The sequence below is a fragment of the Trichechus manatus genome, unplaced genomic scaffold (assembly GCF_000243295.1).
Source record: "Trichechus manatus latirostris isolate Lorelei unplaced genomic scaffold, TriManLat1.0 scaffold00151, whole genome shotgun sequence".
NCBI classification, from domain to species: domain Eukaryota; kingdom Metazoa; phylum Chordata; class Mammalia; order Sirenia; family Trichechidae; genus Trichechus; species Trichechus manatus.
In genome coordinates this window covers 891248-906671 of record NW_004444087.1, presented here as the reverse complement: position 1 = coordinate 906671, position 15424 = coordinate 891248, and the positions used below count along the sequence as shown (strand labels likewise).

The 15424-nt window shown below is 42.1% G+C and overlaps 1 protein-coding gene across 1 annotated transcript in view; it reads left to right on the top strand.

Moving 5' to 3' along the window:
* Nucleotides 1-15424, top strand: part of SDK1 (sidekick cell adhesion molecule 1) — an 819863-nt gene that overhangs the window by 583790 nt on the left and 220649 nt on the right. The window contains exons 20-21 of the mRNA XM_004385956.1: nt 2673-2864; nt 8508-8629. Coding sequence (XP_004386013.1) covers nt 2673-2864; nt 8508-8629 — 314 coding nt within the window. The remainder of the gene's footprint in view (nt 1-2672; nt 2865-8507; nt 8630-15424) is intronic.

Genomic DNA, 15424 nt, shown 5'->3' with positions numbered 1-15424 from the left:
TTTCATGTTACTCATACTCATCACCCTGAAGATTTTTTTTTAAATTGTACAATTATAGGCAGTCCCTGGTTATGAACATCAGACTTACATACCATTCGTAGTTATAAACCACCCCGTCTAAAGTCTACTATAGTAAAAATTCAAGGTAAATACAATGGTTCATAATAACAAACAGGCTCTACTTTGCGACATGCATCAAAACATTATTGTTATTATTTTACTATTATGTTAAAGATGTTTTAGCGTATCTGGAAGTGTTTATTTTTTTATGCATAAAAAGGTACACTATATATTATATACTAAGGTAAACAGTTGACTAACTGACATAAGATACGAACCATACCAAACTGTTCCAATTTATGTACAAATTCGATTTATAGACAGACTTAGGAATGGCACTTGTTCGTAAGCCAAGGACTGCCTGTATTTTCAACATTCTGAGTTAGCCAGAAAGGAGGAACTGATGGAGAGCATCATGGTTTTAGTGCTGGTGCACTGAGAATGAGCAGGGCTAGCTCTCAGGGTGGACAGACGAGGAGGGAAGGAGCCCTGGCAGTGCATGGTTAAGCACTCCGCTGCTAATCAGAAGGTTGGCTGTTTGAACCTACCAGCTACTCCATGGGAGAAAAGACCTGGCAATCTGCTCCTGTAAAGATTATAGCCTGCAAACCCTATGGGGCAGTTCTACTCTGTCACATGGGGTTGCTATGAGTTGGAATTGACACCACGGAAACTAACAACAGTAACAGATGAGGAGGAGGGAGATTCTAAGATCTAGAGTTAGGCGTGGGAGTGGGGAGAAGGGCTGCAGTGAGTAGTCAGACCCTGTGGTCTGCCTGTATGAGCTCTGTGCAGAAGACAAAATGATTAGGATTGAGAAGCCACTGGAAGTCTGGGTTCAGTAACCCACAGGGACACATTGATGCCTGCGCACAGCTGACATAATTGTCGCGGTTCCAATGTGCCCTTGAGACCTTTGGTGATCAGCCACCCCTCTGGTACACTTTATTCCTTTAATGTTCCCTTCTGGGCCACCAAGCATGGGAGCTAGTGATGCCAGCGCATGGAAGTTTCTGGTGGCTGTATGAGCACTGCAGAGATAGCAGAGAGCAGGTTCTGACATTAACTTTTTTCCCAAAATATTAGAGATAAGTCCCAAGATACTCTCCTCTAAATTCCTCCTTACCTATAGTTGCATGTCTGTAACTATATTTATGATTTTCATCAGAAGAGGAAGAAGTTTAAGACACGTCCTATTTCCTCAGTATCACTGAGTTTATTGACTGAAAAGAAGGAAGAGCAAGCATTTTCAGTGCTTCTTCTTTGCCTTCGGACCCATGAGCCCTATCACTGTCGCAGGCTTTAAATGATACTTTTTAGCGTTCTCTAATTACATAAACTTCCCTCTAAGGGAGTTGATTCAGGAGCTCGTTGGGTCTTTTTCTCTGAGTCCAAATCACAGCAGAATCTGAGGATGAATAAATTGTGATCCAGAGGCCCGTCTTGACTAAGCAAAGCATGAGGGAAATAAAACTTCACTAGCAAGACAGGAGGCTCAAAGAGAGGAGACACTGAGCCAGAAGCCAAACTTTATGCACTCAAGGAAAAAGAAACTTTTTAAGGCAAAGCACTTTGCAAAATGAAAAAATATTCTATCAGTCATTTCTGGCAGGACAAAGCAGAATGCTTCTAGAAATCAGTTGTAACCAAAGACCAAGCTACTGATGAGGGCACTGTGTAATGAAAATATGCTTATAGAAATGCAATATTGATGGAACGCATCCCTAGTGTGAAAAGACAAGGTTAAATAGAACATAGTAGGCAGTCATCATTGGATCGTTCTCTGATCTGGAACTAGGAGGAGCTCACACAAATATAACTGTAAATCCTAACCCCTGTACCTGTGGTTATAATCCCATTTGGGAATGGGTTTTCTTTGTTATGTTAATATGGTAGTATTAGTGTAGAGTGTGTCTTGAATCAGTCTTTTGATATAAGAAATAAGGCTTTCCTTCAGGGCACAAATAGCAACTTTCAGGTCTTTTATGCAGCAGTTGAGCTGGGTCTCTGAAGTCCTGAGCTCATCCCTTTCTTTCTCCACTTTGTCTAGCAAAAGTGGGGTCAACCAGCCAGCTTCATTATATTTCTCAGTTTGATAAAAATGTTGGAAGGTATTAAATACACAATCACCCAGAGCCTTGTCTCTCACAAATATATGATCCAATGGTGGTGATATTTTGTGTATTTCTATTGCCACATCATGCCATGTGTTAACAGTGCCCTCTTTACTACTGGAAATAGAGTCATTAGTACCTTTAAGTCTAGCCAGACTTGAGAACCAATTCAGAAAACTCATCCTTAAGATTTTGTCCTCGGAAAGCCCACTCTGTAGGCATGTGATGGTGTGGTGTGGTGTGGTGTGGCATTGGTGCAGTACAGACATGCTGCACATTTCCACGGAAGCATGGAGAGAGGGTCCGGACTTGGAGTGCCATTCTGGGAGGGGCATGGGTTCTAATCAGCCTTTGGCAGAGCAAACTGGGCTCCCTGGTGCAGCCCCACCTCTCAGAGATGGCATCCTGGTGTCCAGCCTCCCTTGACCACATGGCATCTAGCCTCTGCTCTGGGCTTGCAGGAGCCCTTGAGCCAACACTTCTCTTTTTGTTTTCTAGGCTATCAGATTTCCTGGGAGGTGTATGGGAAAAACGACTCTCGCCTTGCACGCACTCTAAACAGCACAACTCACGAATACAAAATCAAAGGGCTGTCATCGCTCACCACCTACACCATCGAAGTGGCGGCTGTCACCGCCGTGGGGGCTGGAGTGGCAACCTCATCCACCATCTCCTCTGGTGTCCCCCCAGGTCAGTAAAATCATGGGGAAGTTGTCCTGCTGTTGCGTCTCACTGCGGGATTCCTGACGCTCGAGGTTCCCCAGCATTTGTGTGTCTTGAAAAAAGGTGTTAGCTTTCTCCTAAGAACCTCGAAAGGAACCCTCGTGGTGCAAGGGTTAAGAGCTTGACTGCTAACCAAAAGGCTGGCTGTTCAAATCTACCCAGCAACTCCATGGGAAAAAGACCTGGTGATCTCCCATAAAGATTACAATCTAGGAAACTCTGTGGGGCAGTTCCACTCTGTCACACATGGGGTCGCTATGAGTTGGCATCGACTTGAGGACACCTAACAACAAGACCTTTGAGAGGTAGTGAACAGTGACATAACTTGACCCTTGTTTCTCAGGGTCTTTTGATCATGGCTTAAATTCCCTGGGTGGCACAAATGGTTTGCACTTGACTACTAGCTTTAAGGTTGGCGGTTCAAACCCACCCAGCAGCACCACAGAAGAAAGTCCTGGCGATCAGCTTTTGTAAAGATTACAGCCTAGAAAACACTATGGAACAGTTCTACTCGGTAACACATGGGGTAGCTGTGAGCTGAAATCGACTCCACGGCAAAGGGTTTTGACCGTGGTTTTACACTGCTTCCGTTAGTGTGTGAATGAGTCGACATGGGTTGAAGGGAAAGGAGGACAGTATGGAGGTTCCCTCCCTTCCTGTTACCTGTTGCTATTCTGACTCATAGAAACCCTATAGGACAGCCTGGACCTGCTCCATAGGGTTCCTAGGCTGTGATCTTTACAGGACCAGATAGCCAGGTCTTTCTCCTGCCGAGCGGTTGGTAGGTTCAAACCACCAACTTTTCCTTTAGCAGCCGAGTGTTTAACTGTTGTGCCACCAGGGCTCCTTCCTGCCTTTCCAGCAAACCATAAATCAAGGGCTGCCCATAAGTAAAATGCGGGCTTTTTTTTGGGAAAGAAAGAAATAGGAAATAGGAAATATTAAAATGAAGAACAACAAGGGAAGTATTGGCCCAAGAGACAGAATGGGCCACATAAACCAGAGACTTCATCATCCTGAGACCAGAAGAACTAGATGGTGCCCAGCTACCACCAATGAACGTCCTGACAGGGAACACAACAGAGGGTCCCTGATGCAGCAGTAGAATGATGGGATGCAGAACTCAAATACTAGTAAGAAGACCAGACTTAATGGTCTGACTGGAGGTGCCCCGGAAAGCACAGCCCCTGGTCTCTCCATCACCCCAGAACTAAAACAATTTCCGAGGCCAACTCTTCAGACAGGTATTGGACTGGACTATGGGACATAAAGTGATACTTGTGAAGAATGTGCCTCTTAGACAAATAGACATAAGAGACCAAAGGGGCAGCTTCTGTCCAGAGGTGAGAGGGGAGGGCAGAGAGAGTTAGAAGCTGGTTGAATGTTCATGGGGAATCAGGGGTGGAGGGGAAAAGTGTGCTGTCACAGAATGGGGTGAGTGGTTGGGGTCTCATAACAATGTATGTTTAAAAATAAAAAATAAAAAAAAATGAAGAACAGGGAACATAAAACCACTCATGCAACCGAACAATAAATATTTGCATTTGATATAAGAAAAAGAGGCAGGAGAAGGAGAGAAGAGAAGGTAAAGCCATGGGGAGAGAGAGATTCAAGTTGACTGTGAGGAGAGTTCCTGCTCTTGCTGAAGCTGCTGTTCAGTGTAGGCAGGCGAATACCTGTTACCCTGTCCTTTTGGAAATTAACATTTCTCCCTAATCACTTAGCACACTTGTTTCAGCTTGGGAAGATTTGCTACTCAACTTTTTTTCTCCGATTTTAGAGATTATGATTAAAATAAGAGTATTTTTCTAAGGAATTCATAAATACATGTGCGTACAGGAAATGTGGGGTTACTAGTTCAGAATCAACTCAAAGGCAATGTGTAATCAGTTCAATTCTTAATTAAAGCTGTAAGTCTCTTTGACATTTAAAACATGTCAATTTGCCTTATTTTGGTCTTTGAGAAAAATTGTTGTTGTTGTTGGGGGCTGTGGAGTCCATTTCAACTCAAAGTAACCCCAAGTGACAGAGTAGAATAGCCCCATAGGGTTTTTTAGACCGTAATCTTTATGGGAGTGGACGGCCAGGTCTTTCTCCCACAGAGCAGTTGGGTGTGTTTAAACTGCTGACTTTTTGCTCAGCATCAAGAGCTTAACAACTGTGCTACCAGGGCTCCTTTTCTATGACGGCCTTGTTCTTAGCGGACTGAAAGATCCATTTGAAGCTAGAATTTATCTCCATGTAGAACTCCCCATCCAGTTCAATTTTCAAAACTTAATTATTTTCTTGAGAGGATGGCCTACATGAACTGAAGAGGAAAAAAAAAAAACAAATGAAATATAAGCAGTAAAAAATTACAAATCCCCACAGGAATGAACATGTTCACCATTCCTTACCTCTTCTTTTGGGTCTGAGTTTAAATGAGCTTTCTCAGCAATCCTTCACCAGGTGGGGTGTGGCTGGCAGAGAAGGAGGTGAATGAGGAGGATGCTCCCTTTGCTCTGAGCAGTGGGACCTCGTATGGTACGTGCTAAACCAGTTGCCATGAAGTGGACTCTGACTCCTGGGGACTCCGTGTGTGTCAGAATAGAACTGTGCTCCCTCGGGGTTTCAGTAGCTGATTTTTTTCAGAAGTAGATCACCAGGCCTTTCTTCCAAGGTTCCTATGGGTACACTCAAACCTCCAACCTTTTGGTTCAAGCCTAGTGCTTTAATCATTTGCACTGCCCGGAAACTCCCAGTATATAATTAAGCCATCAGCTAGCTACCGGGCCAGCAGGAGGAGGCTGGCCTCGCGGTGTTCCCAGATCAAATCTTTCTATCACCAGCAATAAACAACTGCCACCCCCCCACCCCCCTCGCTCTAAGGCCGTGTTCTTAAACAGAGCAGAGTACATCACAATCACAGAGGGCTTATTAGAAACAGATTGCTGAGCCCCACCCCTAGTTCTAATTCAGCTGGTCTGGCCTGAGGCTGCACAATTTGCATCTGGAACGAGTTAGGGGAGGGATGCTGATGCTGCCTGCTGAAGACTGCGTTTTGAGAGCTATTGCTGTAAGGCAATCCAGTATTTTTTTCTCCTTTAATGCATTTGCAAAATAAAATTTTAGGAGTTTTTTTTTAAGAGAAAGAAATCTTTGGCTTACCGAAAAATTCACCATAAATTTTACAAAAATTGCCAGTTCCCAGTAAATGTTCTTGTGTGCTGAGTCGATTCTGACTCCCAGCGGCCTCATGTGACAGAGTAGAACTGTCGCATAGAGATTTCTAGCCTGTAATCTTTGTGGAAGCAGAGCTCCAGATCTTTCTCCCGCTGAGCCGCTGGTGGATTCAAATCATGTACCTTTCGGTTAGCAGACGAGTGCTTAGCCACTGTACCAACAGGACTCCTAGTCCTAATAAATAGCACATATTTAAAGTAGTTAAAGCCAGCCCCTAAAGCACATATTTAAAATAGGGTTAATACTTTGATAAGAATAGTGATGATCATGATGACGATGATAATGGAATATTGTTTAACTTGTGAAGAATGGCTTACACAGGACGACTGGGTTAGCATTGGAAGCACTGTGTGTGTGAACTATGGAGTTTTTCCTCGATGATTCGAGCACTTTCCAGCATGGCAGGGAAATGGGCTAGCTAACCTCCATCATGCCTGGGCATCCCAGGCTCACTGGACATACCCCTAGAACTGTGAGTGGAGAGCCCCGCCATGTTGAGTAAACCCTGACAGCCCAGGTGAAGGAAAGCGAAGGCATCGCCATCACTTCACTACAGCCTTGGTAAACTGCACCTGGAGACTGACTCCAACACCCCTGATCATTCTACGTCATTGGCTGGAAGCAAAACCACATGATGCTGCTCATTTTAGGGGACTGCATTATGTCTCCTGTGCTTGACAGCTACATGCATTAATGACTAGACAGCCATGTTAAGACTCCAAAGAGCTGAAAAAGAGGAAGGAAAGAGTCACTTGTCCTTCACCTTAGACATTTTCTACTTCAAATTCATTTCATGAGATGGGAAAGGGCCCTTGAGTTCCTAGAGAACTTGCCTGTGCTGTTACAGAATTGATCACCAGAGTGATTGCATTGTCCCTGTGCAAGACCTAGTTTTTAAATGCCCCAAGCAATGGCAAAGTAGGAAACCATTCTGCATGATCAATGCCACCTGGAAGCATCTTCTGTTGCTTAAATTGTGTGTTCCTTTCCTTCACTATACAGACCTGGTGGCATAGTAGTTAAGAGCTCGGCTGCTAACCAAAAGATCAGCAGTTCAAATCCATCAGCCATTCCTTGGAAACTCAATGGGGCAGTTCTGCTCTGTCCTGTAGGGTCGCTATGAGTCAGAATCGACTCAATGGCAATGGATTTGGTTTGGTTTGGATTTTTCCCTTCATTATATCCTGTGACAATAATAATAGTGATGATATTACACAATAATGTAAATGCTCTCCCTTTGAACTCATGGTGCTTCTATTCAGAGTGGGTTAGCCTGTTCGGGGAGCTTCCTACCCAAGTATCTCTATTTCACAAGGAGGTGTCATCCACAGGTAACCTCAGATGACAAAGCCTTTTCAGAACCCACCTTCCCATCTAGTTGCCAGAGCAACTGAACACAGCCAGTGGGGAGAGTTCTGCACTTTCACCTGAATCTGGTTGTCTGGGAAATGAGACCCAGGAAGCCTAGGGGCTCAAGACCTGAACAGCTACCCATGTCAGGCTGACTAGAAGCCATACCTGGGCATGTCCCTGCATCTACCCACCTTTCCCCATTCTCATTCTCAAGGCACTGAGGTGATTATGAAAGGGAGAGTGGAGATCCCGTTCTTTTGTATTGTTTTAGGAGCCAGGAAGAATTCCATTCATTCATTCTTTTCTGCATCCAACAATTAACTACTTATTACAGAGCTAAGGAGCCCTGGCGGCACAGCGGTTAAGTGCTTGGCTGCTAACTGAAAGGTCGGTGGTTCAAACCCACCAGCCGCTCTGGGGAAAAAAATGTGCTAATCTGCTTCCATAAACATTACAGCCTTGGAAACCCTATGGGGCAGTTCTGCTCGTCCTATGGGGTCACTATGAGTCAGAATTGACTTGAGAACAACAGGGTTTGGCTTGGACAGAGATAAGGAGTCTTGCTGGCATGGTGGTTAAGTGTTTGCTGCTAACCAAAAGGTGGTGGTTCAAAGCTACCCAGCAGCTCTGTGGGAGAGAAACACTGGCAATCTGCTCCCGTAAAGATTACAGCCTAGAAAACCCTATGGGACAGTTCTACTCTGTCATGTGGGGTCAGTATGAGTAGGAATTGACTAGACTGCACCCAACAACAGCAACATGTACAGAGATGAATGGGGCATGATAGGAGGTCACATTAATACCGTGCCCTCTAATGCCCCTTCAGAGGCAAGGAGCTTGGGATGACCCCTTATAAATCATACTGCGAACATGTTTCTGGGAAAGCGGTCTATGCTATCCTCTAGCATGGTTTTGAAAATAATTTTTTTTTTTTTTAGTATAAAGCATCTTGAAACTGTTGACTTACACATGTTCAATATGCTTCCTAAGTTGTGGCTGAATTTCAGTCTCTTCTTCTCTCCCATTTCTCTCTAGAACTCCCCGGTGCCCCATCCAATCTGGTCATTTCCAATATCAGCCCTCGTTCTGCCACTCTCCAGTTCCGACCTGGCTATGATGGGAAGACTTCCATCTCAAGATGGATCGTGGAGGGACAGGTATGTGTCCCATTAAAACAGGAAGTTGGAGTTTCCAAAGGATTCTATTTGGACCTGGACTGGGGGGACAGTTGAGTGATGCCTTTGCAAAATGATAATCAATAGCTGAGTCAACTTAGGGTGGTTTGGGGGATGGCAGTGTTTAGAGGAAAGGTCACTGGGTGATGCAAATAGTTAAGCGCTTGACTACTAACCTAAAGGTTGGTAATGTGAACTCAGCTAGTGGCACGACAGAAGAAAAACCTGGTGATCTGCTTCCATAAAGATTATAGCCAAGAAAATCCTATAGAGCACAGTTCTATTTTGACACACATGGGAAGAACCACAAATTGGAGTCGACTCATTGGTTTGGTTTTTGTTTTGTAGTGTTTGAAGGAGGGGACTAGATACAGGTAGAGACAGGACATGGCAACATGGGAACAAACAAGAGGATGTTAGACAGGGTCTTACTGGATGGTAACAGAAGCAATAACAGGAGTTAAAATTCAAATTGTGGTACAAAATACCCAACATTCCATAGCACGGTAGGTTGAGAGGTTTTATTTTATTTTGTTTTTAATTATATATCACGATTAGCTGCCAAATACAGTGATAAGATTAATTGTTTGGTACAACTTGTCTATCATAGAATGTTATTCATTGAGCAATATTTAGGGAGCAATATTTCTACGTATAGGCACTATTTTAGCCATAAGGGATATGTTGTTGGGTGCCATCGAGTTTATTCTGATTCAAAACAACCCCACGTGACAGAGTAGAATTGTCCCACAGGGTTTTCTTGACTGTAACCTTTGTGGGAGCAGATCATCAGGTCTTTCTCCCACAGAGCCGCTGGGTAGGTTCAAAACATCAACCTTTTGGTTAGTAGTCGAGTGCTGAACTATCATGCCACCAGAGCTTCATGAAGGATATAACCAAAAAAAAACCTATTGCTGTCAATTCCGACTTATAGCGACCCTATCGGACAAAGTAGAACTGCCGTACAGGGTTTCCAAGGAGCTGCTGGGTGGATTTAAACTACTGCTGACCTTTTGGTTAGCAGCCGAACTCTTATCCACTGCACCACCAGGGCTCCCCATGAACAATATAGCAGTGGAGAAAAGTTCTTTCTTGGAGGAAAAATACCTCAAGCTGCTGAGAAAGGAGCATGCACATTCTATTTGAGGAGCAGCAGGGAGATCAGGATGGCTGGAATAAAGTGAGTGTCAGAAGGAGTGGTAGGAAGTGAATTTGGAGAGCGCACCAGGTAGATCACACAGGACCCAAGAGAATAGACCGTAGGCACTTTGAGTCCACTTCTCCTGCTGGCAACCTTATGTGTGTCAGAGTAGAACTATGCTCTTAGGATCTGCAATGGCTGATCTTTCAGAAGTAGATGGCCAGGTCTTTCTTCCGAGGTACCTCTGGGTGGACTTGAACAGCCAATCTTTCAAATCTGAGTCAAAGTGCAGTAGCAAACCACTAGCGGTTTTAGGGTTGTATTTGAATAGAGTCACACTGGCATTGGTGAATGCCACACAGTCAGCCTTGTTCTATGTTCTAATGAAAGCAGGAGGAAAAAAGATGTAGAGTCAAATTAGGAGAACGAGTAAAGTCTCAAAGTAGTTATTGTCTGTAGTAAAATCCCAGTGATTTTCATGATTGTGCTCGTCCTATATTGTAAGACAATTTGCTCTTTGGAAATTGACTATAAATTAGGGAACAAATTCTGTACACATCTTTAAGAGTTTCATTTCACAAATGTTTCTGGGAATCAGTACAGGATTCTGCAAGCATCAGCCATCTAGATGGGACAGGTCAATAAGTGGGACTGGAACAGTTAAACTTATTTAGAAAAAATAATGTTATATCCCTGTTGTTGTTGGGTGATGTAGAGTCAATTGTGATTCATAGTGAACCCTTGTGATAGAGTAGAACTGCTGCATAGGAATTTCTAGGCTGTAATCTTTATGAAAGCAGATTGCTAAGTCGTTCTCCTGTGGAACTGCTGGGTGGGTTTGAGCCGCCAACCTTTTGGGTTACTTATGATTATAATATATTCCCACCTCACATCAAATGTAAACGTTAAATTCCCAGTGGATGAAAACCAAAATGACAAAAGCAAACTTTAAAACAGAAGAAAATACAGAGGAAAAATCATGACACCTCATGAAAACCAGCTCTAGCATCTTAAAGTCTGTCAGGGGCTGAAGTAGCTGGAGCAAGTACTTTAAGAGATGCAGAGCATTTGATAGGGTTGCTGTGAGTCAGAATTGACTTGATGGCAATGAATTTGGTTTTTGGTTGGTTTTGGTGTCATTAGATTAGGTTATAACTGAGCACTATGAGCATCAAAGGAGCCCTGGTGGTGCAACGGTTAAGTGCTTCCCTGCTAACCAAAAGGTCGGTGGTTCGAACCCACCAGCAGCTCCACAGGAGAAAAGACCTGGCGATCTGCTTCTGTAAAGATTACAGCCTAGAAAACCCTATGGGGCAGTTCTCTGTCACATGGGGTCACTGTATGTCGGAATCGACTCAATGACACACAGCAACAACAACAATGAGCATCAGTGTTGCAGTGCTCTCTGCAAGCTTTGGAGTTGGATATTAGTCAGGCTGGGCAAGGCTCTGCTGTAGTAACAGAAGTGCCAAACTCTGTGTGGTCAAACATACTGGAGCTTTATTTTGTGCCTCCAGGGCCAAGCCCAGAAGTGGATTATACTACTTCTGCCTACATTCTTTTTTCCAGAATTTAGTCACCTGACTCCAAATTAGCTACAAGGGATTCTGCAGAATGTTTTCTTGTGTGCCCAAGAAGAGGAAATGATGTGGTGAACACATAGCTCAGTGTCTGTTTCTCAACATATTTGCCCTATGCTTCTGTCAAACAAGTGGTTTCTTTATGTTTTTAGTATAAAAACTTTAAAACATACTCAAAAGGAAAGAGAATAACATAATGGACTCCCACATACCCGTTACCCAGATTCAACAATTATTATGATTTTTTCACATTTATTTATCCCCTTCTTTTATTGTTGCAGAGTCCCTGGGTGGTATAAATGGTTAATACACTCAGCTGCTAACCAAAAGGTTAGCAGTTTGAATGCACCCAGAGGCACCTTGGAAGAAAGGCCTAGCAGTCTACTTCCAAAAGATCAGCCTTTAAAAACCCTATTGAGCACAGTTCTACTCTGACACGCACGGGGTCACCATGAGACAGTTGGTGGCAACTGGTTTTATTGTTGCTGATGTATTTTAAAGCATATCTCATTCTGTATATCATTTCACCCCTACATACTTCAGCATGCATCCCTCATATATATGTATACACAACAATATGAATGAATTTCCTAAGCATAATGTTGAGCAAAAGAAGCCAGACTCAAAATTTGAGTGTATAGTGTGCGATTCCATTTACATAAAGTTTCAAAACAAGAAAAAGTCATCTTTGCTGTTAGAACAGTGGTTCCCCTTGGGGTTTTATGGTTACCACTGGGGGAGACGGTTACCAGAAGGAGCCCTACAGGGTTCTGGAGTGCTGTTTCTTGATTAGACACTGGTTATTTACTTGTGTTCATTTTGTGTAGATGCCTATGGTTTATATACTTTTCTATATTTTATATACTTTACTTCAATAAAAACTTTATATTAACATAAAGATAATGCCGTTATCTCTCCTGGTAAAATCAATAATAATCCTTTAATATCATCTAATAATCATCGTACATTCAAATTTCACCAATTTTCTCAAAAAAATTTTCTTTAACTATTCTTTTGATCAAAGCAGGAGCTGAGTAAGGTTCACATTGTGCGTTTTGTTGTCATATCTCTTAATTCTTGAAAAAAAATTAGACATTTTTGTTAAGGTATAATCGACATATAATAAACTGTACATGTTTAAGGTGTAGAATCTGATAAGTTTTTACTTATATATTCATATACGTATACCTGTGACACCATCACCACAGTCAAGATAATGGACATACCCATCACCCTAAAATGTTTCCTTGTGCCCTTCTGTATTCCATTCCTACCCCTCCTCCCTACCAACCCCTCCCACCCCCCATCCCCAGGCAATGAAGGATCTGCTTTCTGTCACTATGGATTAAATATCTTTTAATCTAAAGGAGTTCCTCTATCCTCTTTTCCCCCAAACCGTTGCCTTATTGTCAAACCTAGTCAGTTATCCTTTAGAGTGTCCTATGGTGGATACTGTATGTATGTATCTATTTACTTCCTATGATGTATCCATTTCCTTCCTTGTGGTGTCATTTACTTTGTTCCACTACCCTCCCTGTTCCCTGTAAACTGGAAATCCATTCCTAAAGCTTGATTGGATTCACTTTCCTTTCTTTTTCTTTTTTCGGGGTGGGGGTGGGGAGCAAGAATACTTCGTGTTGAATTGTTATTGGGTGCTGTCAAGTTGATTCCAACTCATATTGACCAGGGCTCGTTAGAATGTTTCACAGGGGGACGGACGGAATACTTCAAATACAACAGGAGATTCATGATGTCTAGTTGCCCCTGCTCAGGGATGCCAAGATTGAACCATGGGCTCAGGTGGTAATAGCCTAATCCCTACCTTATCAATTCTCCCATCAGCGTTTTATATGATGGTTTCATCAACTGATGATCTTTGCCTGAGTTATTTTCTTAGGATACTCAAAATGGTCATTTTCTAATTCTATCCATCTTTCCTCATTTAGTAGATGGCTCTCTGAAAAGATGTTCTTCCCCTCATCAACCAAGGCTATTTCCAAACCCAAACCCATTGGTGTCAAGTCAATGCTGACTCATAGTGACCCTATAGGACAGAGTAAAACTGCCTCATAGGGTTTCCAAGGCTGTAATCTTTACGGAAGCAGACTGCACATCTTTCTCCCACGAAGCAGCTGGTTGGTGCGAACCGTCAACCTTTCAGTTAGCAGCTGAGTGCTTAACCACTGTGCCCCCGGGGCTCTTTTAAGGCTATTTAGTTTTCCAAAAATATAATTGTCTTAGTTTCCTAGTTATTTAGTGCTGCTATAACAGAAGTAACACAATTGGGTGGTTTTAACAAACAGAATTTTACTTTCTCACAGTGTAAGAAGCTAGAAGTCTGAATTCAAGGCACCAGCTCTAGGGGAAGGCTCTCTCTCTGTGGGCTCTGGGGGAAGACCTCTTTCAGTTTCTGTAGACCCAGTATTCCTTGGTTTCTTGGCGATCTCCATGTATTGTGTACCTACCCCTCATCTGTGCTTGCTTCTCTGTGCGAAAGGTAATCTGTTCTTTTTATATCTCAAAAGTCCTTAGGTTTAAGACACACCCTGCACTGATATGCCCTTATTAACCTAACAAAGAAAACCCTATTCCCAAATGGGATTACATCACAGGTATAAGGGTTAGGATTCCAACATACATTTTGGGGGACACATTTCAATACATGACAATAATCATATAAAAAGGCAGGATAATTACTTAATTCTTTTCCTTTAACTACCAATTTTCAGAATAAGAAATTGGCCCCCTAGTTATTTTCAATGTTAAAAAGAGTTTTTGTTTTTTTCTTTCTTTTCCTTTTTTTTTTTTCCCTGCTATCTTCTTTCCTGAGTATCCTTATGAAAGCATCGAATTTTGTATGTTCAGTGTGTTTTAATCACCTGCAGTCATTATTCTTTTTGAACCTAAAATTGGCCCACCTTTGGTCAGTGGTAACCCTTCATGTTCTTGGTCTTTGGCTATGACTATGACCATGCTAGTCTTGGAGCCCTGGTGGCTCAGTGGTTAAGCTGGTAACCAAAAGGTTGGCAGTTCAAATCTACAATTCACTTCTTGGAAACCCTATGGAACAGTTCTACTCTGTTCTATAGGGTTGCTATGAGTAGGAATCAACTCAACGGCAACTGGATTCATTTTGGTTTGGTATATTAGTCTTGGGAGGCCTCTTCTTTCTGATCCAACAGGGTGTCCTAGGATCATCTTGTAGGTCCTGCTCCAGTCCCAGATTGAGCCATTTCTACAAGGGACTCATTTCATGTGAAATGGTAGTTAAGGACCACAATATGGGCATCGGGGGTGGGGAGGGAGTGCTCATTGCCACTGGGTGGTCTTCCTTCTAGACTTTTACAGTGACAGAAATGCATGCTTTTTGAAACATAAGTTCATACTGATATTTGCAGTTCAAATTTAAGATGACATAACTTAGCATATATATTTTAAATCTTTGTCTTACACTAAAATTGTGTTTTCTAGAAATATTAACATAATTACTTATTATCTTTATCTTTTGTATAGTTTCCAAATTGTAATTTCAGTAGTACTACTAACAATAGCACTACTGAATAAAATTTAAGCTTTCTTCTGTAACTATTTGTTCTTAGAATACAGTACACAATGGGTATTCAGTCAAAACACTGAGTTCTAAAGTCACATAAAATAATTTCTTTTGTGCTTATGTTAACAACTTGTTACAGAATTAGACTTATACCTTTCAGTTTTCCTTGTTTGTTTCAATATTTAGGGATTGCTTTAAAAAATTTTTTTACTTTTAAAAAAATTTCAACATTTTAAATTCATTTTTTTAATATGTAGCTGATTTACATGATCTCAAAGACAAAGCTATAAAACAAGGTATATTCAGACAAGTTTCATGTTCATCTTTGTCCTCTTATCCTGATGCCTCTCTCCCCTGTGAAGAACCATATTTATTAGTTTTTGGTGTATCCTTTTTTTTGGTAAGATATAAACAAATATATATATATTTATACATACATATATATGTATGTATATATGTATGTATGTGTGTATATATATGTATATGTATATATATATATATAT